This window comes from Gobio gobio (assembly GCF_949357685.1).
Source record: "Gobio gobio genome assembly, chromosome: 7".
NCBI lineage: Eukaryota > Metazoa > Chordata > Actinopteri > Cypriniformes > Gobionidae > Gobio > Gobio gobio.
Window position 1 is genome coordinate 21,743 of NC_137103.1, and position 23,658 is coordinate 45,400.

Consider the following 23,658-nt stretch of genomic DNA (forward strand, 5'->3'; position numbering starts at 1 on the left):
CCCCAATCTTTCACAACATTTCCCAACATCGCATGTTTTCATGAGGCATTTCTTCAGTAGCAGGACTATAGATATCACTACAGATTTCTGATCAGCTTCAGACTTACCATATCAAGAACAGAGACTCCAGGTAAGATGTGATTTTAGAACAATATGAACAGGGAGTGTCAGTGTTATTGTGTTGGAGTAAATAAAGGTGACTTGGCTTAAGGGTTGAGCAAAGCTTCACAGCAAACCAATCTACATGTTCACTGAAAGGAAAAGTTACGTTTTTCAGAGGATAGGTGTAAGAAGTTGTGGAACCATGAAGTTGAAACTGGAGAGACTAGAAAGTGCAAGGTTATATTTAACTATTATATTATATTTTAACCATTAAATTAGTGTGTGTGACCCGGGCTGGCAGAATGAGTTGTAATGCTAATTATGAGCTACTGGCAAAACAAGTGGAACATTTCCAATTTTGGTCGAATTTGAGGTTTTCACTAAAATTAATTAATTAAACTCTTGTCCAGTGATCTCAATAATCCAAATAGTAATTAAAGTCTCTGTATTTGTGTGTTTTCTGAGAGGTCTACCTTCCTAAATCTTTCCTTTGTTTTAATAATCCATGAAACATTGCAGTTTTTCTCTGATAGTTTCTCAATGACTGCCTAAGCTTCCCCTCAGCACAAGTTTGGTATCGTTATAAAGAGCAGTATTCCAAGCAGGGCCTGAAATGAACTTTTTTGACCAGCAGACACTGTGGCAGGTGGTGTCAGGGTTCTGTCACTTCGGTCTAGTTCACTCTTGGTTTGTGACAGAGCCCTGACACTCCTGTATTGTTTGTCTTGCCTCGTGTGAGCGCGCAGCTTTGAGCATGCTCAAGCTGCGTGCTCTTCTGTCCTTGTGTTTTGTGTGCGGGGCGTGGTGTTCGGATCCCAGCACTTCGGTCTAGTTTGGGTTTCAGTTTTGTGTTGGGATTCGGACATTCATGCTCCGCGTGTTTGTTTTGTCCTGTGAGCGTTTGCTCTTCTGTCTGTGTGTTCTGTGTAGCACACGGTTCATGTTTTCATCGGCCGTGTGCTTTCATGTTTTGTTTTGTCTTATGTTGTGTAGCACGTGGTTGGTGTTTTTTCACTGGCTACGTGCTACGTCATGTTGTCATGTTTTGTGTGAACATGCAGCTGATGAGTTCTCATTGGCTGCATGTTCATGTCATGTTTGGTGTGAGCACATGTCTTGTTAAGTGTTTCTTTGTGCCATGTGCTCGTGTCCATTGTCTAACCCCGCCCACCTTGTTTCCTGATTATTGGTTCATTTGCCCCACCTGTCTTCCCTCGTTACCCTCTTTTGTTTGTTCCCTATTTAATCTCCTAGTGTTTGCAGTCCAGTGCTGAATCGTCGTCGTATGTACCTCCTGTTTCCTTGCTCCCTTCAAGTCAAGCCAAGCCTAGTCAAGTCTGTTTTTCCCCCTCGGGGTAGTTTGTTTTGTTTTGTCTTGTTTTTTGTTTTATTTTTATCATTAAAAGCCCATATTTTCTCTGCATCTGAGTCCTCGCCTCATCCCTTCAACAAACCTTGACAGGTGGATTTAAAAACCCTGACCCTAACCCTAACGATTAACATCTCTGCTTTCAAACGGATTACATAAACAGAATATTTGTATTTGTTTTTGATTTGGTTTACAGTGTTTAAAACCTGACATTTCAGCGTTTCTTTAGACATATGTCTCATGTTTGTAAGACAAGAATTCACTAAGCTAGAGGTCATTTTCTGAAGACTATCTGAATGAACATCTTTGACAGAGAGGCTGCAGATCACGGAACATGTTTGATTTCTTTATTTTGCAAAAAGCACAACAATTTGTTTTTATTGTGACTGTACTAAAAATAGAAACTTAACAGATTATAATGATGTATAACACTTGCCTGAATGATAAAAAACGACAGAGTTATTTGAGTCTCTTTGGCACTGATAAGAAATCATTGTGTCGATTCATTCAAACGGCTGATTCATTCAAGAATGAGGCAGTCGTTTATGAATAGGTCATTGAATCTTTGATACAAACGATTCATTCAAAGCGCTGAATCATTCAGTAAAACATTGATTTCTCCTCGAGAGGCTGCACGAGCGTCAACAGCGCAACATTGTTACTGTCAGTTTATCATAGGCCTACATTAGGCTATTATTATTCACTATCGATCGCCACTTACGCTAAATTAATGCTGAATAATTCTTGCATTTTGTTGATTCCCAAGTTTTTTGTTATTGATGTTTTAATCTGTCTGGTAAAATTGTCTTTCACTTGCCCCTTCAAAAATCCACTTGTCCCACAAACATTGTTCTTTAACTTGTAAGAATACACATTTAAGTGCTGTCAAGTTATTAACGAACAATATACATAATTAAAAAACGTTTTATTCATTGATGTCCCATGTCACAGACAATCATACTGACAGCTGGTAATCTGAGTCCAGAGATAGACCTACCGCAGCTCGTATATGAACACATCACACGCGGCTGTGGTGATGGCTGATTTAGTCACGTTCGGGAATGGTAAAACAGAACTAAATGTATATTATTATTACTGGTAAAGTTACCGCATACCGGACATTTTCTCACTGCTTCCCAAAAGCTAACATGCACACCCACACGACGCACACACATCTGTGCAACTGTCATTGTACTGTAGACTACTTCAGCGTTGCATTATTATCTCGTCCCATCTCACCAACAGTTTAATACTCGCACATCCTAACGTAGTCAGAGAAGGGCCTCATCTTTCCGATCGCATGAACGTTCCGAAACAGAAGTCGCATCCTCTCAAACTGCCCAATGAATCACTCAATTCTCATTGGCTATCTACCAATGTGGCAGGTAGATTGACAGTGTTACCCGCCAATTGCAAAATTCACCTGGATTTGGCACGTGGTCTGTGTTAATTTCAGGCACTGATTCCAAGATTTGTGAATATTCATAGCAAATTCTGATGACATGAGTCTGAACCTTTCTTTGTTTAAATTTGTCACAGTCAATTAAGAATGGATCCAAGGTTGACAGGATAACAACAGTCTTTAATGAGAATATAAACAAGGCAGTCTGTCGTTAAGGCACACAGAACTGGTGAAGCAAACTCAGAAGGCAGCTGAGATGATCCTGTCTTGTAGAGGTGAGAGATCGGGACACCCGTAGAGGTGGAGGCAGTTCTTGAGATTTAATCACAGTCTGGTACAGAGGACTAGGGCTGGGCGATATGGCCAAAATTTCATATCCCGATATAGCTCATTTGATATCCCGATAACGATATACATAACGATTTATGAATTTTTCTGTTAATTCAGTTTATGAATAGTCTATACAAAATTGCAATGTGGAAATGCAGTTTGAAATGATATACAAAACAAATAAAGGTAGTATGGACAACATTTTTATTTTATTTAGAACCTTTTTTTCAAGCAAGACTGTTGGTAAAGTTAACACCTGCCACTAAAATATTTCAACATATAGCAGCAGCCAACTTTTAACAGTAACACCACCCAGACTTCTCTTGCAGCATCATGTAGGTGTAAAGATGTTTCCAAGTAGTGTTCTTATAGAGCATAAAAGCCTGTTGCAGCGTTTGTGTCTGGAGTTTGTTTTGAGCGCTTATGCCACCACTCAACGCTACTTTTGCAGTTTTTGCTCGCTAACTCTCTCTGTATTCTTTTTCGTGGTTCTTGCGCAGGTGATAAAATAAATTAGTAGTGTTCAGTGTTTCCCACAGATTAGAAACCAATTTGTGGTGGTGGGCGGGGAATTTGGGGTAGGTGATTGGCACAAATATAGATTTATTTGGATCTTGATTCAGTATCAATTCATATGTATATAGCCTACAGTACATATAAGGAAAATAAGTTTGCCTTTTTAGCACTATTTCAAACTATTTTAAATGATATTTGCTCACATTCATTAATATTCACTTGTGTGTGCTTGTATAAGTATCATTATAAATATTATGATGCAAGTTATTAATGTTTTAAAATTTCACATTTAAAGAAATCTAGTGTTTGATCATGTGTAAATGTATTCAAATGCAAAACCTAAAAATAAGTAAGCAGTTATGATCTGCAATACTTTTTTTGAGCAACTAGACTAGACACGTGTACTGTATATTGATTAAAGAGCCACACAGACACCTATAGTGGGTAAACCATGGCATTACAAATGAAATTAATTATTTTTTCAGACACATAATGACTCTAATTTGCATTGGATTTCTCCATGTTAACATTAATTATTACACTAATTGTAATATAAATAAGAAAAAATATATTAGAAGTATTTATTTTTATTTAATTAATTAAATGGTCATTAATGGGACATAATTATTGCACAAATAATAGGCCTATTTAGTACCAAAAGATCTCCTCAAAATATTTAATAAATATAATTAAACTAAAATATAGAACATTTGTTTAATTGAAAAATAGTAAAGGTGTATGGTCACATTTGACCACCAATGAGTACAAGTGTAACCAATAAGTGAGGAATACCTGAGGGCTAAAAACAAGAAAAACATTAACATTAATGTCAAGATGTTGCATCTCCTTCACTCTCCATAATAAAATGATACTGTAAATGTGGTTGACGTAATAAGCAATGCACACTATGCTGTACTGTTTACCAAAACCTGCTGCAAATACCTGAATAGTGAAACTGTCGTCTATCCATTCAAATGTATTGATCCAGCGCTATAAGTATAGAGAACCACGTGACCGTGCGCGCCCCCGCGAGATCAGAGAGCACGTCGCCTCTGGCTTTAACTGTTATGCCACATTAGCGCCAAAACGCTATTTATTGTTTGAATTCCGTATTAAAACTTTTAAAAATGTTAAAGCTTAGACTTTGTTTTATAACGCACTAAGCAGGTTTGGCGTTTGAGAGCGAGAGACGCGCGTGAGTGACAGAGAGATGCGCGTGAGGGAGAGCAGGGAAAGAAAGTGCAGCTGAATGCGCTGCGTGTTTTAAACAGGGTAAAAAAAAAAGAAAAAGAATAACGACGCGCAATATGTGGTGCACCGCCACGGATTAATCTATGTGTGGGAAACACTGAGTGATGGAATCCGTTGTTGGCACTGGGAGCCGGCAAACTTTACAAACAACTATTGTCTGGTGTAAGTCGGTCATCTTATATCCAAACCACGTCCATGCAACAGAAGTCGCCCCTCTTTTAGGTACAAGCTCCTCGGTTTGGGTTGGCTGGTCATCTTGTTGAGAATTACCCTGGTCTAAACCGCGTCTACTACCGGCTTCCTCCATGTTTGTTTATGTATTGCAGCGTGCATGCCGTGGCGTGAGGTGCATCTTGACGTAAAATTCTGCCGTAAACGCCTTATCGTGGCGTAAACGATAGAGCCTTATATAAAACGATAGACATTTTCTATCGGCCAGACGATATATTTCGTCATATCGCCCAGCCCTACAGAGGACCGCGAAGGTACCCTTGCAGCAAATGCAGAACTCAGACAAAACTTAGGCGCAAGGCTGTATCAGACAAACAAGACAAGGTGAGCACTTCCAAAGCTAATCAGACATGAAGAAAGCAGCAGTCGTAACGCATGACATGAAACAAGGATCCAACAAGAGGCAGTAAGAACAAACACTAGATAAAGGGTAAGCACTCAAACAAAAGTGGGAACAGGTGTCATCGCAAGGCAGCGAGCCGCTGATTGCGATGACTAACAGGTGCATGTAGACAGAGAGAAGATGAGCGTAACGAGCGAGTGAGTAAGTGTAAAGCTTGGAACATACTCTGCAAGAACAAAGAAATTTGTTCGTTTTCTCGAGGTGGCAAGAACAAGAACAAAGTTCGTTCTGGGCAGGACATTCCTTACTTCACGAGAAAAGCAGGTGCCGAACATCTCCGTTTCTCCGCATTAACCCTGCTCACTTTAAAATTCTGACCCATCACACAATAGTTCTCGGACACCCACAAGAAAAAAGTTCTGCTCAGACGATGTGTCGAGAACGAGCTGCGAGAACTCTCAAACCAGGGCTCCGAGAACAAAATGACGTAATTTTGTCCTCCCAGCCCTGGGAGCGAGAACTTTTTTCTCTGTTCTTGCGGAGTATGTTGCAGCCTTAAGTGTGTGTGTGTGTGTGTGTGTGTGTGTGTGTGTGTGTGTGTGTGTGTGTGTGTGTGTGTGTGTCTGAAACAATCAGGAAGGAGAGTGAGTGAAGAAAAGGATAGTGAGAAGCAAAGAGAAAGAACCTGATACATGACAAAATTAGCTCAAAATTACAGTGAGATGTAAGTAATTACCTTGACAAACTATAAATCATTAAAAAGATCTAAGACTCAAGCTTCCGTTTTTTAACTCTGTTTTATTCTCAAAGGGTTATAGTGACCATAATTTGTTAATATGTGTCAGGAGTTATGAATATGAAAACAGCATCAGTATTTTTTTATTGTAATATAAGTGTCAGCTGATCTCATTCATAAAACACTCCTCTATTCTCGTCCTGAATGAACAAAACAACATCCCTCAGGGCTTTCAGTTCAAAAGTGTGCAGATGAGGAGAAATATTGATAGATTCTCATATGTCTGTGTCAAATTTCTATACATATATTTCTATATCTGTGTCAATATTATTATTCAATCTTTACCCAAAATACGCAGATGTAATCATAATGAGCGCTGGATACTCTGATGTGTTGTGTTTTCAGTTCATACTAACAGCCAGAGGGCGCTCCGTACACATGACGAAACTTACCAATTCACAAGATTAACGGAATGCATAGCTGATATAAAACATTGCATGACCAGTAATTTCCAGCAACTCAATTCAGAAAAAAAATATATTTTTGATTATTGGACAAAAAAGCTCCACAAGTGGTAACCTAGAATACTGTCTAACACTTGATGGCTGCTCTGTCCAGTCCTCGTGGTCAGTGAGGAACCTGGGTGTGCTCTTTGATACCAATCTTTCGTTTGAAAGCCACGTTTCTATCATCTGTAAAATTGCATTCTACCATCTTAAAAATATACCTAAATTACGGCACATGCTCTCAAGGCAAAATGCTGAACAGTGAGTTGATGCGTTCATGACCTCAAGGTTAGATTATTGTAATGCTCTACTGGGTGGTTGCCCTGCTCGCTTAATAAACAAACTCCAGCTATTCCAAAACGCAGCAGCTCCAGTTCTTACTAGAACCAGGAAGTATGACCATATTAGCCGGTTCTGTCAACACTGCACTGGCTCCCTATTAAACATCGCATACGTTTTAAAATCTTGCTTATTACTTACAAAGCACTAAATGGTTTAGCTCCAGTACTTGAGCGAGCTCTTAACACATTATACTCTATCACATCTACTGCGGTCTCAAAACTCTGGCCAGCTGATAATACAGAGAATATCGAAATCAACTGCAGCCGGTCGATCCTTTTCCTATTTAGCACCTAAACTCTGGAAAAGTCTTCCTACTTCAAGTCTTCCTAGCATTGTTCGGGAAGCAGACACACTCTGTCAGTTTAAATCTAGACTAAAAACACATCTCTTTACTGTGGCATACACATAAAACACTTTTTCAATTAAATTATTGTTAGGCTGCATTAAATAGGTCAGCCTGAACCAGGAACACTTCCCATAACACCTGATGTACTCGTGACATCATCAGAAGAATGGCATCTACGCTAATGTTAGTCTCTCTGTTTATCCCGAGGTTTACTGCAGTCAGCCGGATCCAGGCCGTATCCAGATCAAATTGTTTAATCAAATTGTTTAATCATCCTCAATAAACCCATCTCCGGCGTGTTGCCTCCGATCTTTTGAATATTTCGATCTAATATGACCTATTAATCAAATATGAATCGATCAATCGATCATCCGATCTAATATGACCCGTCCTGTACAGTTGCTATAATAATAATCATACGCTGTTTGTTAATTGGCCAGAGGAGAACTGCACCCCCCCCCCCCCCTCCCCGACTGAGCCTGGTTTCTCCCAAGGTTTATTTTTCTCCATTATGTCACCTGATGGGGTTTTGGTTTCCTTGCCACTGTCGCCTCTGGCTTGGCTTGCTCAGTTGGGCACACTCAATTTTTCAACTAAATATCCATATAAAACTAATTAGTAAACTAAATTTACCATATAAACTAAATTACTGATCTAATTACTGATCTAATGCCCACATTGTCACTGTATGATAATTGAAATGAGCTGATGACATTACCATTTCTCCGGAGCGGCTGTATGGCTGAATCAAATTCTGTTGCATTATTTTCCTGTTTAACACTGTGAAGCTGCTTTGAAACAATCTGCATTGTGAAAAGCGCAATATAAATAAAGTTGACTTGACTTGACATGTAGTCCATATATGATACAGACGAAGGAGATATATACCATGTGATATTCCAGGAACTCTGACATAAACAAAGCTTCCAGAGATCGCTATAACATGCAGATAGACACGTTTGAAGACAATAAACACACAATCGCAACGATGTATGGTTTATATGTGTTCTTTATACCATGTTGGGTGTATTCATAATAGATTATATTTATAATGCAATGCTATTCGACATAGCTTTTATTATTATGCAGAATATTGCAAAATTATATATTTTCTGTCAGATTTTTGGTCCGAAGCCAAATGAGATGACAGAAGGTTATTTAAAACATTCGACTTGTGATATAAAGTAAGTTTGGAGAAAAAACATGGTTTTAATCTCATAAATTGTTGTGTTTTAATCAATTGGTTTAATAAATCATAAATTATTGTTTAATAAATCATAAATTGTTGTGGCAGATCATTTAGCTTGTTTTAAGCAAAAACTCACTTCAATTAGTTTTTTTCCCCAAGAAAATTTTACTTATCTAGTAAATTAATCTTGATTTAAGAATTTTAAATATTTGGACTGAAAACAAGAAAAAATACTAAATAAGAAGAGCATTTTTAGCAGTGTCGAATATTCCTATTTAATAATTGTTTATTCGACACGTCATCCTCAATAAACCCGTCTCCGGCGTGATGACTCTGATCTTTTGAATATTTCTATTTAATAATTGCCTCATCGACACGTCATCCTCAATAAACCCGTCTCCGGCGTGATGACTCTGATCTTTTGAATATTCCTATTTAATAATTGCCTCATCGACACGTCATCCTCAATAAACCCGTCTCCGGCGTGATGACTCCGATCTTTCGAATATTCCTATTTAATAATTGTTTAATCAACACGTCATCCTCAATCAGACTCATCACGCCGGAGATGGTTTTTTTTTAGGATGCCGTGTCGATGAGGCGATTTCAGGGGAGTCTAATTGAAACGGTCTCTGCAGACACTTCAGGGTCATGTGTTGGGCATATCAGGACGCAGGTCCACCATCTGATCTGGATACGGCCCGGATCCGGCTGACTGCAGTAAACCCCGGGATAAAACAGAGAGACTAACATTAGCATAGATGTCATTCTTCTGATGATGTAACGAGTACATCAGGTGTTATGGGAAGTGTTCCCGGGTTCCGGCTGACCTAACAAACATTTGATTGAAAAAAAAAGTGTTTTATGAGTATGTCATAGTAAAGAGATGTGTTTTTAGTCTAGATTTAAAATGACAGAGTGTGTCTGCTTCCCAAACAATGCTAGGAAGACTGTTCCAGAGTTTACCAGCTAAATAGGAAAAGGATTGACCACCTGCAGTTGATTTGTAAGTCGCTTTGGATAAAAGCGTCTGCTAAATGACTAAATGTAAATGTAAATGTAATTTTGATATTATAGGTATTATCAACTGGCAAGAATTTTGAGCAATAGACATGATGGAGTATGTTTTAACAATGCAGAACCTTGAACTGAGGAAAACTGAGTGCTTAAATACACATGGAATGATAATCAACCGCACAGGTGTGCACAATCAGAAACAACAAACAATGAGAACTGAGGCAAATGGTCACAGAGAAAACAAAGCAGAATATGACAAGGAAACTAAACAAGACAAGGTTGTGGTATGCATCTCCTTCACTGACCTTCTCTGATATTCACACAGGTCTCCTTGTTGACGATTCCAAGATGGCGGCACGTATGATGTCCCTGAAGCAGCCGAGCTGGATCTACTGTACATGTTTATGGTTGACAGCCCTAGCAGTGGTGAATGAACAGGTAATTGCCCTCCCTCAGACAAAATGTGAAAGTGTAAACAGATATATTTCATGAGATGGATAAAAAATATTTGTATATGATTTTATGAACCATTCTTCCAAAATTAGGAAGTTTTAAATGAAGACACCAAAGGAAGCACAAAATACCCAGGTAAGATTGAAATGTTACAAAATGTGAATGTGCTATGAACAATATCACAGGGACAGATTCAAAATCATTAGAAGGACAAATTCTTTCAGGTTACGCATGTAACCCGGTTCCCTAAGAGGGGAGTGAGACACTGCATCATGGTATTGATGCTATGGGAATGCCTGCTGTGGAACTGGTGTCTGAAGCATGTGTGCCAAAAAACACACCAATTCTGACCTGATTTCAATGATTTGGAGGGGTGTCCACGACCACGAGGACTGGACAGAGCAGTGTTAGACAGTATTCTAGGTTACTACTTGTGGAGCTTTTTTGACCAAAAATTCCAAATTATTTTTTTTCTGATTTGAGTTGCTGGAAATTAATGGTCATCCAATGTTTTATATCAGCTATGCATTCCGTTAATCTTGTGAATTGGTAAGTTTCTTCAGGGCGTGAAGAAATATAGAGCTGAGTATCGTCAGCATAACAATGAAAACTATTGCCATGCTTCCTAATAATATCTCCCAGTGGTAGCATGTATAGGGTGAAGAGCAGTGGTCCTAGCACTGAGCCTTGTGGTACTCCATACTGAACTTGTAATCGGTGTGACATCTCTTCATTTACTGCTACAAACTGATAACGGTCAGATAGGTATGATTTAAACCATGCCAATGCAATTCCACTAATGCCTACATAATTTCTGAGTCTATTCAAAAGAATGTTGTGGTTGATAGTATCAAATGCAGCGCTAAGATCGAGTAACACTAATAGAGAGATACAGCCACGATCGGATGATAAGAGTAAATCATATGTAACTCTGATGAGAGCAGTCTCAGTACTATGATACGGTCTAAATCCTGACTGGAAATCCTCACAGATACCATTTATTTCTAAAAAAGGAGCATCATTGTGAGGACACTGCCTTTTCTAGTATTTTTGACAGAAAGGGTAGATTTGAGATTGGCCTGTAATTGACTAATTCTGTAGGATCAAGTTGCGTTTTCTTAATAAGTGGTTTAATAATAGCCAACTTAAAAGGATGAATTAATGATATTAAGAAGAGGATCTATGACCTCTGGTAGCATCTCTTTTAATAGCCTAGTCGGTATAGGGTCGAGCATACATGTTGTTGATTTTGATGATTTAACGAGTTTAGCCAATTCTTCTTCTCCTATAGCAGTGAATGAGTGTGTGTGTGTGTGTGTGTGTGTGTGTGTGTGTGTGTGTGTCTTCTCCTATAGCAGTGAATGAGTGTAATTTTTCCTCATTGACACTACAATGCTCTGTCTGATGTGATACTGTAGTGGACGGCTGCATGGTTATAATTTTCTACCAAATATTATCAATCTTACACGTAAAGAAATTCATAAATCAGAATCAGAATCAGAAAGAGCTTTATTGCCAAGTGTGCTTGCACACACAAGGAATTTTTCTTGGTGCTGAAGCTTCCAGTGCACATAAACAATACAAACACAACAAGAACATAGTAATACAAATTCTAAGAATAAAAATATGAAAATAGCATTAAAAAAATAAGGTCACAGTTATGTTTAGTCAGAATAAACATTTACAGATTATAAACATATTTACAGTATGTGAGTAGTATGAATAAATATAAATATAAATATCTCCTGAGTTTAGAAGATATTGCACTAAACAGTGGGAGTATTGCACTTACAGGCATATGCTTTGGGGGGGGTGGGGGTGGGGTGGGGGTGTATTTTAACTGTTCAAAAGGGAAATGGCCTGTGGGAAGAAACTGTTCCTGTGCCTAGATGTTCTAGTGCCCAGTGATCGGAGTCACCGTCCTGATGGTAACAGTTCAAACAGGAGGTGTCCAGGGTGAGCGGAGTCTGTGATTATTTTCCCTGCTCTCTTCCTCACTCTGGAAGAGTACCGGTCCTGGAGGGTTGGCAGGGAGGCACCAATAATCCTTTCTGCAGTCTGGATTGTGTGTTGTAGTCTCCTGATGTCAGATTTGGTAGCTGAACCAAACCAGACAGTGATGGAAGTGCATTACTGCTGTGCTGTTTACAAACATCAGAAGTTGAAGCTGTAAAGTCATTACTGCTGTGCTGTTTACAAATATCAGAAGTTGAAGCTTTATTTTTGGTTAATTTAGCTACTGTATCGAATAAATACCTAGGGTTGTGTTTGTTTTCTTCCAAGAGAGTCAAGAAAGCAGATCTAGAAGTTTTTACGGCTTTTCTGTATGCGATCATGCTCTCTTTCCACGAATTACGAAAGACCTCTAGTTTTGTTTTCTTCCAGCTGCGCTCCATTTTTCTGGCTGCTGTTTTAAGGGCCCGAGTGTGCTCATTGTACCACGTGTTGGACTATTTTCTTTAATCTTCTTTAAGCGCAGGGGAGCAACTGTGTCTAAAGTACTGGAAAAGAGAAAGTCAATAGTTTCTGTTGCAACATCGAGTTCTTCTAAGCTATCTGGGATGCTGAGGAGATGATACTGATGTGGAAGAGTATTTAAATAGCAATCTTTAGTAGCGGCCGTGATTATCCTGCCATATTTGAAGCGAGGGGACGGCTTTGCAGCCTTACCTAAATTAAGTATACATGATACTATGTAATGATCTGAGATGTCATCGCTCTGCTGCAGAATTTAAACGATATCAACATTAATTCTATGTGACAATATTAGGTCTACAGTATGATTATGGCGATGAGTGGGTCCTGTCACATGTTGCCTAACTCCAATAGAGTTTAGAATGTCTTTAAATGCTATTTCCAATGCATCTTTTTCAAAGGAATTATATTTGAAACTAGACTTCTGAGTAATACTGAAGATATTATTATAAATTACAGCAACCCCTCCCCCTTTACCTTTCAGACGCGGCTCGTGTTTATAACAATAATCTTGGGGGGTGGACTCATTTAAATTAATGTGGTCATCAGGTTTTAGTCAGGTTTCTGTCAAACACAGCACATCTAGATTATTATCTGTAATGATGGCATTAACCATAAGCGCTTTTTGGGAAAGGGATTGAATATTCAGCAGCCCGAGCTTTATCAATTGTTCATCTGTATTATATCTGTTGTTTATTTGTTGGGCATCAATTACATTTTTACTGTTGAATGGTTTTGATGTTTTTTTGTATTTACTAATTCAGGGAACAATTCAGTTTGAGGTGCTGTTGATCTTGTTTTGGAAATAAGACGATTTAGCTGCATGTACTTCATCTGAGAAGGATGAGGGCAGGGACTGATACTTACCTAGATCAGATTGGTGGTTAGATTTACGCCATTTTCTCTCTGCTGCCCTGAGTATCGTCCAGTGTTCACAAATAACATCAGATAACAAAGGCTTAGAGGGAGTAGCTCGTGCTGGCCTAAAAGAAAGAGGGCAAATACTGTCTAGACAAGAAGTTAAAGTGGAGCATAAAGTGTCAGTTGCAGTGTTGACATCCATAGAGGAGAATTGTGTGGATGAGGGAAGGGAGGATGAGATAGCAGAGGAGAGATGAGATGGAGAAAGTCAGCGCAGGTTTCACCTGAAAGTAACTGGTGGAGGAACTGGTGGTGCATGAGTAGTGAGTTGAAGATTGAATGTGAAGAAATTATCTGAGATGTGTAGAGGTTTGACCAAAATGTTGTCTGTAGAGCAGTTGCGTGTTTATATGAGGTCCAGATGGTTAACAGATTTGTGGGTATGTGAAGTGATGAGGCGTTTGAGATCGAATGATGCTAGGAGGGAGTAGAAATGTGAAGTATAAGATTTGTCCAGGTGAATGTTGAAGTCACCAAGGACTATGAGTGGGCTGCCATCCTCTGGAAATGAGGACAGCAGAACATCTAGCTCATCAACAAAGGTGGTAAATGGACCAGGGGGGCGGTAAATGACTACAATATGGATTTTAAAGGGAGGTGTAAGCGTAATAGCGTGGTATTCAAATGTGTTGTTATTGCAAAGAGCTGTGTGAGTTGAGTATTTCCAGTTGTTATAAATGAGAAGACCCGTGCCTCCACCCCTCCCAGTCTGGCTAGGGGTGTGGGAGAAAGAGAAGTTATTAGAAAGAGCAGAAGGTGTTGCTGAGTCTTCTGGGCGGACCCAAGTCTCAGTCAGGGCAAAGATTTTGAGAGCGGATTGAGTGGCAAAGGCTGGAATGAAGTCAGCTTTATTGACAGCTGACTGACAATTCCATAGCCCCACAGAAAAAGAGCGAGGGGCATTAGCGGAGGAGGGAACAGGACGTAGATTAGCAGTGTTACGGTGTCATGCAGGCCTACGTGTAATAGTGGGGCGTGGTTGAGAGATAACGGGAATGGACTGGACACACATGGTTAGAGAGGAAAGGAAAGTGAAAGAGGACAAGAAACAGAGATAACTCAGTGCCTTACCAGAGTCCTTGGATCGGAGGAGTCGCGCAGAGGAAGAGTCGAATACAGATGTCTTTACCCACGGCACGACTTCCGCGCCAGCTATGGAATGCTCGTTAAATAGATACTATTCACTGCTTGAGTGAGCTCAGCTGGGAGCTCGGCAGGCTCTGATAATTATACTTAAACGCCCGTGAATGGCTTCAAATCAATACCAATCTCTGCCTGAATAGGGCAACTTACTTAAGTGCAAAAGGCTCGTTCAGTTATAACAAACTTGAATATTATTCAAATGCAATTCACTATGACAGGATAAATTACAGACAGACAGAATAAAATGCAATACCAGCAGGAGAATCAACACTGTTCTAGCAAATACTACTTTAAGCCGTGCAACAGAACTGCAGAATAAGTTCAAACACTTACATGCGCTCTCCCGAACTGCTCCACGCGCCGTTCGCTTCCCGAATTAAAAAAGATCTGACTTCTATATATATAATGTTCTTCGTTCACCTGGCAGGCTCTGATAATTATACTTAAACGCCCGTGAATGGCTTCAAATCAATACCAATTTTGGTAAACTCTTGCAAACTCCCTCGTATCAGTCCACTCTTGCCGCATAGTGCTCAGGGAGCTAAACTGGACTATGTGGTCCCAGAAGGGACAGGAGACAATAGAGGGAGGTGATTGCAGTAACCTCTTTCTCCACTGAGTCCTCATAGTGGTCGGATCATTGTCACGTACAATAAATAAAAACTGAGGTGAGGACTCATTAGCAGGAGAAGTGAATTTATTTACAAAAATAAACATAAACACAAAACAAAACCCACGAGGGGGAAAACATATAAACAATAAATACAACAACTCGAAAGCACTTTTTTAAGCATTGGGTCTGTTCTTTCTTTGGATATATTGCATGTTCAAGTCATACAACAAATATGGGGGGGTCAGAAACCTTTGTGTAAATGATAAAAAATGCTGGTGGTGACTGGCAACTTTAAAAAATGTCTGGCAGGGAAAGAGTTTAACATTATTCATTATCACCAGATGTAATTTTGTTCATATATATCATAAATATATATAAATATGACCTTTGTTATTTACTGCAGCCTTGGCATCAGAGCCCATTGAAGTGGCAGCTCTAGGAAGACCTCTGTCTCCTGGTATGCTGTATGACCTCCGCAAGGATACCTTCATTCCAGGTGCTTTACCAACCTAAAATAAATAAATAAAAGTTTATTTTCCCCTCTTCACCAAATGGTGCATCACTAGTACTTGTGTAACAACATGATAAAACCTGCATAATTCTTCAACAGTGCATTGCGTCCTCATACGTGACTGTTAGAGCCATTTCTCATTTCAGGTGTTAATCTGTGGGATAAGAGGTCACTGAGAGATGATTTAGACACCCGTCCACAGCTCATGTCAGATTTGAAGTTCAGTAGCTACGACTCTCTCTCTAGTAAGTCCAGTCTCCTGGATGTAAGTGCTTCCCTGAAGGCCAGCTTCTTAGCAGGGCTAATGGAGGTGGGAGGATCTGCCAAGTATCTGCATGACACCAAATCCTCAAACCAACAGTCCAGAGTAACAATGTATTACAGTGAAACCTCAAGATTTGATCAGCTCACTATGAGCCATCTGGGCCAGATCGCCTACCCTCAGGTGTTTGAGCAGAAAACTGCAACTCATGTGGTCACGGCTGTACTCTACGGAGCTCAGGCCTTCATGGTGTTTGATCAGAGATTTTCAGAAGAGGAAGAAAAGCAGGAGATTGAGGGAGAACTGAATATCATGGTCAAGAAGATCCCTGGATTTTCTATTGAAGGAGAAGGAGCTTTAGAAATGACAGATGGTGATAAGCAAAAGGCTGAGAGCATTGCTTGCAGTTTTCATGGTGACTTCCATCTTGAACAGAACCCCACCACTTACATGGAGGCCGTAGAGGTGTACAAGAAGCTCCCCACTATCCTGAAGGAGAATCCAAAGAATGCAGTTCCAATCAAAGTCTGGCTCTATCCTCTTTCTCTACTGGATCCAACAGCAGCTCGGCTGGAGAGAGAAATCACCACACGTCTGGTTTCCAACACTGAAGATATAATGGAAGAGCTGGGAGAAGTAGAGAGGACATTCAACGACCTCTCCAGAAAAACACTGGTGAATGCTTTCAGTGATATCAAAGAGAGGCTGCATTCATTTCAGAGCTCATTTAGCATTTACAAGACAATGCTCATGAAAGCAGTCAGCAGGGTATTGCCTGCTATACGAGGAGGAGAGATGGAGGAGAAGTCACTGGAAGACGTCCTGAAGATCCACTACAGCTCCCCTTTTAAAGCTGACAAGCTTAACCAGTGGTTAGATGGTGCAAAGTCTGAACTTAACCTCTTGAGTTCTCACACCAAGATACTGGAGGGAATCGCAACTGAAGACTCAGACCGTCTCAACTCCATTCTCTTTGATCCTGATATAGATGTTGTGGTGTGCTTGACCTTCACATCTCTGAAGTATGAAGACCCGTATATTTCAACCCTGAAGGAGTTTCTGAAATCTGACAAGTTTAAAGAGCTAGATGGGGAACAGAATATGGTTTCTGTGGCATCTGTCAGAAAGTGGTTCAATGATCATGCTGTCAACTCAAAGATGAGAGAGACCTTGTCTCTTTTCAGAAGTTTTTCAGAGGCTAATAAAGATGAAAAGAGATTCCGATTCATTATCTCTGCCATCTCCGATCCATCCAATCCAGGCTCCTCCATCCGTCTGTATGAAAAAGGGCAGCTGACAGACACACAGTTCCAGCCCGTGTCAAAGCCTCCCCTTCCAGAAGTGAAGGATGTCCTGGAGCGCAGTGTGTCCATGAAACTGCAGAAGTTCCCGACTGGAGAAACTGTGCAGTACAGAGTGGAGTACCGGCAGGTGAACGGGGAACAGTGGCATGTCATAAACACACCTGATGAAGACTTTACTCTGACTGGATTGGAGTTTGGAAGGCAGTACTTGATCCGCTACAGGATAGTGGGTAAAGTGGGAGTGAGTGAAGCCAGTGACACTATCGGCCCCATACCCTCTTCAGGTGAGTGCCATATGTTCATTTCTTTGCATTAATATTTATCTTTAAAAAAATAATAATAATTTGCTTCACTCACTCAATGTTTGTATTGACAACCATTTTTCCTAACAGGTGTGGCTATTAATAATTATAGGGTACAATATTAATGTAACAGGTTGTAAAGCGTTTCCCAATTGACTGTATATGTGAACATATTATTTGCCTCGTTCATGTTGTCACAGAAAGTCCTTAAAGACACAGAGTATATTAAGTTTTTGATATCAGATGTATGCTACTGTACTACTGTGGAGATCATGGGTAGATGTAACAAACACACATTTCTCTGTATGAAAACCAAAAGGACAGTTAAAAATATAGCTAACATAAAAATAAATGGCTCATAACTAAAACAAAACACACAAACAAACAACAAATAATCAACTTAAAACACAAAAACTGTTAAGCTCACTGTATCATGGCATTTCTGCAGAAAGACCTCAGTCATCCCTGAAAACGAAATGATTGATTAATATAAATAATATCTTTAACAAATGCAAAACTCATCATTTATATTCTTTAATAATAATAATTATTCATTATTCATAATAAATTCAAAGCATACAGAAGTTCATTGTGAATCTATAAAATAAGGATTAACAAATTCAAGCTTCAATGATAAAAAGAGAAAGACGTGAACAGATTCAATAATTTTAAATCTACTGTATGAATTAGTTCAGCACATCATGACAGTAATATTACAGTCAACACAACTCTCTCACCATGTAGTGGAAGGAGTACAGTTCCAGGAGGTCCAGTTGTTACCACCAGGGGTGTATGCTCATGTTGTTGGGGAATGTACCTGGTATGGAGTCAAAATAATGCCTTAAAGTTTTGCACAAGAATAAAGTTTTGCAAAAGAAAAAAAAAGTATTGAGAGAAAAAAAAATGTTTTGCAGACAAAAAGAAAGATTTGCAAAAGAAAAAAAAGTATTGAGAGAAAAACGCTTTTAATACACCTTTAGTGGTAACAAAACAAAACCATGCCCGTTTTAATGCTAGTAAAAGTGTTAGTACAAGGAAACGATCCACCGCATGCCTCTCTGCCACTCATCTGTGCTGATCTGTGTCTCGGGTAGATGATGTCACTCGGAGGGAGGCGTGACCATGTCTGCTAAACACGCCCCAGTTTCTTGACTCCACCCCCACGTCAAAACAGTGCCATAAAGTGACACGCGCAGAAAAGTGAAGCGCAAAGGAGAAAACAGTATCGCACACACACTGACTGAAACGCAGAGTAGAAGGTGTTTTGAAAATGAAACCACTTTTGCAAATCTTTATTTTTTTTTGCAAAACTTATTTTTTTCTCTCAATATTTTTTTTTCTTTTGCAATTCTTTCTTTTTGTCTGCAAAACTTTTTTTTTTCTCTCAATACTTTATTTTTCTTTTGCAATTAGTTATTTTTGTTTGCAAAACTTTATTCTTGTGCAAAACTTTAAGGCATTATTTTGACTCCATATACCTGTGTCAGCAGATGTTCTGTCCTGTTGGATAGTCAGGTCATGCTTGTGCAATCCTGTAAACATAAGAGCAGTTCTCAGTAAAACCGACTCATTCCTCTCTCCACGTGTTTTTTTTGTATAGGGAAGCGCAGGCACTACCTAACACGGGGTTAGTTGTAACACGCATGGTTTAACCCTTTCCACACATGCCAGGATGTTGAAACTTAGTGTATTTACTATTTGCCATATCAACATTATTTAGAGAGAAAAAAAGCGGCAAAATTAAAAAAAATCTTTGGAAGATATTACTGAACATTTATTTAACCATAGCAAAAGTAAATTTCTTACTTCAGTTTATTTTTCATCTCTGTTTTTTGTGTTTGTTTAAAATAAGACAAATCTGATATTATATTAATCTTTTATCTGTTATTTAACATTTGAAATCGTTCTTTAATGATCTAACAGCAGAAGACACGGCTTGGGTTAAATCCCAGTTGTGCAGGTGGGGCATGTGGTCTCACTGAGCCCCTATTAGAACTACGCTATTACATTCTATACCTTTATGAAGAAACCATGAGAAAAGGGTGAATAATGAGTCAATGTTCAGAAATTATTAACTTTTTTCAGCTCTGTTAACTTTTACACTTGTTATTTCCAGAAAAGGTTTCCACAACTTTTTACAAACACTATAAAAGAAAAAGAAACGGAAGAACCAAGAATATATTTAACAAGTGTTTTATAAAAGGGTTAACAAAAACCAGTAAATAAATAAAGATCCGATAACAAACTTAGATGACCAAATCGTCAGGAGAGGGCAAGGCCAAAATAACAAACAAAACTATACCTTCCTAAAGAGTTTTAAACAAAATAAATTCCCTAACAAAAGAAACCAAAAGTAAAAACAGTTATCATACCTCTCTCCCTAACTAAAAAGAATACACAGGAGAAAAGGTTTAGGAGTGGGTAAACCCAAATAAATGTCTAATGGCAACGTCATTGTGATCACACCATAGATTCACAATATACAATTTGCTCAACAACAATTAAAGCCACGATGTGTCTGGGATAGCAGAAGAGGGACTCCTCACAAGCTTCGCCTCACTGCTGCTTTATATCCGTTACACTGAAGCCATGCTCCCGCTAATGAAGATCTGCTGCGGATGGTTTGGAGCGCTACATGACTGAGGATGCGTCTCAATCAGCTCTAGCTCAGTAGTCATGGCACTGATCAGGACATAAGTCAATGGGCTGATCCCTGATCAGTTCCCTGACTACTGAGCTATAGCTGATTGAGACGCACCCAGAGAGATAGCGATAGAGAAAAAGAGGGAGGGGAGAAAAACATCATTACAATATTCAATAGCAATTACATCACGGGACGTAACCAAGTTACTACACACCATATTCTCTGTTGTCAGTTTTGTCTTATTGGCTTAAAGCACGTTTCGACCGTTCAAGTCTTTGAGTATATACAAGTCTTTGAGTTAATCTAACCGCAGTGCACGTTTGTCGAAAACGTCACGCCTCTTACCTTTACCGGTAAACTGTGCTTTGGTCAGTATTAGAAACAATGGCGTCAATAAAACCATACCAATTTGAGCCCGAATCAGACCCAGACAATTTTAGTGAAGATGATCGAGCAGAACCTGTTCAGTCCTCAAGAGTAAAGTCTGCGGATCTATAGTGATCGCTACTGAATGTTACTTTAGTATTTTTAGAACGATATTTAGATACCCAAATATCTGTCACAAGAACTATTAACCCAAAACGAACACTAAACTTTGGCTTTGCTATAGTAGCCAAATCAAACACAGAACCATGTTTAGCATGCCTGTAGATAAACAATACATAAAAGCTCTAATCAAAGAATAATTTACACTAATGCCAAGTTCGCTGTTGAGATTTAAAAAAAAGTTTGTAACGTTAGGTGTTTGTCGGATAACGTTAAGTATGAATGAGCATTTAACAAACTGGTTTGCAGAACAGTGTTGTCATCTGTTTACTTCCTTGCTACAACGTACAATTAACAATACAAACTATTACAGGAAAACATATCGACTAAAAATAAATCATACTTACAGGTTGTGGCCCGTAAACAGCTTCTGTTTTTTAAATCGATCTTTCAGGACAAGCCGATGTGGGAATCCTGCATTGAACTCGCAAAGATTGTGGAAGCTTTCCTCCATGAAATGTGCAGCGGGAGCCACGCGCCCGTCGTGCATCCACACACTGGCAGTGTTTGTCTCGCGCAGCTGAACCGCGGCGCGTGAATTGCAAATACAGACGAATATTGTCCATTATGTCACATTTTTCGTTCTTCTCCTCCGACCCCTGTCTGTCTCGTGCTTTGATTTATAATGGGCAGCATATATCTGCTGCAAATGCGACCTGTTCCCCTCTGTCTCATACACACATGCATATAACATGCTGTACGCTCCCCCGTCCCTGAAGGCTGAACAAAGTGGACCTGCAGTCCGGATGAAAATAACAGCGTGTCGTCGACATTGCGGCAACAACACTCCAGCCTACTAACTATACCACAACAAAGCATCCCCGCGACGATACAAAATGGCCTCGCCCCCCTCCTTATTTAATATTCTCGGAGGAGGGGTTTATGTAAATATTGGGGCTGGTGATGTCAGCAGCCCTGGAGGAATGTCTGTAGTCGCCTACCGGCCGTTTGCTGTAGTCCTTAGAAATTGATTTCTTTAAAAGCAAATATCTCCCTTTGCTTTAAACTTTGAACGTTGTAACTTTGCAGATGTTGTTTATGCTCAAGCAGCAACATTACACGCTAGCTAAAGTTAGAAAAGTGAAATCGCGTTTTACCACCCCTTTAAAGCCATCATTATAATGACATACTGTATCACTGTTTACACATGAAGTAATCTCTAGTGGTTTGATCCGAGTCTCATGAAGCGATGCGATTACTTTATGATGAAAGTGAAATCTGAGTCGTATTCCCTCTCCAGTCCAATCTGTGATCAGTTGATGTCTACAGAAGCCAAATCAAATATGGTGACATGTCAATAGTGTCAAACCCTCAGTAGTGCTCGTGTCAGGGTTAGGGCTCTGGAAACAGCAGGAACATTTCTCTAAATATCTTCTGTGTTGGAGGATTTCTGATGTGTTAGCAATGGATGCAGGATCATTTTCTCTAGTCATGATAATCACACTCTTCATGTCTGTTGATTTCCACAGTCCCTGATCCTAAGACCAGGAGCAACTTCCTATACTGTAAGTGACTGAGAACACAAGCAGTGTTCTCATGAGTGTGTTCATGTTCTTCCTGGAGAAGAGGAAAGAAAACATGACAGAAGAGTTGTAGAGTTGATCATGTGAATGATGATTAAACTGAACTGAGACACTGATGATATGTTGATCATAAAGAGTTCAGCTACATTACAAGATCTGATTCATAATGTCTCATTCTGATGTGTTTCTCTCCACCAGACTCACTTCGGCTGTCTCCAGACCTGAACACAGTGAATAAATACATCTGTATGTCTGATGGGAACAGAGAGATTACTGTCACTCACACAGAGCTCCCCTATCCTGATCATCCTGACAGATTTAAGTATGAGTGGCAGGTGTTGTGTAGAGAGAGTGTGAGTGGACGCTCTTACTGGGAGATTGAGTGGAGTGGTGTGCTTGGTGTGTCTATATCAGTGTCATATCAGAGCATCTGCAGGAAGGGAGAGGGTCGTGAGTGTGAGTTTGGAGCTAATGATCAGTCCTGGAGTTTGATCTGCTCTCCTGACAGTTACTCATTCAGACACAATGACATAGAGACTAAAGTCCCTGTAAAGCCCATCAGCCGCTCTGGCTATAATAGAGTAGGAGTGTTTGTGGATCACAGTGCAGGAACTCTGTCCTTCTACAGCGTCTCTGGAGACACAATGAGCCTCATCCACACAGAACAGACCACATTCACTCAGCCGCTCTATCCTGGGTTTACTGTTGGTTTTGCATCATCAGTGAAACTGTTGTGATGAATCAGGATAGACTGATGAAAGATTCTACCCATAATGCTTTGAGCTCATGATAAATCAATGTCAGTGAGTGTTATAGAGTCTCTTCATTACATTAATACTACAACTGAACTTCTGTCACTGAAACAACATTTGTGTGTGTGTGTAATAAACCCTCATACAGACAACAAGATCAGTGTGTGTGTGTGTGTGTGTGTGTGTGTGTGTGTGTGTGTTAAATCTTCATAAAGACAATAATAACGGTGTGTGAGTGTGTGTGTGTGTGTGTGTGTGTGTGTGTGTGTGTGTGTAATAAACCCTCATACAGACAACAAGATCAGTGTGTGTGTGTGTGTGTGTGTGTGTGTGTGTAGTAAACCCTCATACAGACAATAATAACGGTGTGTGTGTGTGTAATAAACCCTCAAACAGACAATAATCACGGTGTCAGATCAGGACACGGACTCAGTCTGCAGGCACCAAACAACAGTTTATTGAAAACAAAAAATGCAACCCCAAAAGGTTGTCAATAGTCCAGACAGGATGAGAGGAACATATTGTATAA

At 39.6% G+C, this 23,658-nt stretch overlaps 1 protein-coding gene across 2 annotated transcripts; it reads left to right on the plus strand.

Annotated features, from left to right (window-relative positions):
• On the plus strand, positions 1-23,423 carry LOC307128875 (stonustoxin subunit alpha-like). 2 transcript variants are annotated; one of them, XM_079820895.1, is made up of 7 exons: positions 1-130; positions 10,006-10,118; positions 10,226-10,268; positions 15,689-15,781; positions 15,943-17,646; positions 22,324-22,359; positions 22,576-23,423. In XM_079820895.1, the coding sequence occupies exons 2-7, from the start codon at positions 10,029-10,031 to the stop codon at positions 23,112-23,114; spliced, it is 2,505 nt and encodes an 834-aa protein (XP_079677021.1). In that variant the 5' UTR covers positions 1-130; positions 10,006-10,028; the 3' UTR covers positions 23,115-23,423. The 2 variants fall into 2 exon arrangements, with proteins under 2 accessions (XP_079677021.1, XP_079677022.1); XM_079820896.1 differs by lacking the exon at positions 22,324-22,359 and having other exon boundaries at positions 22,576-23,280.
• Positions 23,424-23,658: the final 235 nt, after the last annotated feature.

Excerpts from the sequence above, each read along its gene's own strand:
- LOC307128875 (XM_079820895.1), top strand. The coding sequence starts at position 10,029 with ATGGCGGCACGTATGATGTCCCTGAAGCAGCCGAGCTGGATCTACTGT. Across the intron at positions 15,782-15,942 it reads CAAGGATACCTTCATTCCAG|GTGTTAATCTGTGGGATAAG; the intron begins GTGCTTTACCAA and ends TTCTCATTTCAG. Across the intron at positions 17,647-22,323 it reads CGGCCCCATACCCTCTTCAG|TCCCTGATCCTAAGACCAGG; the intron begins GTGAGTGCCATA and ends TGATTTCCACAG.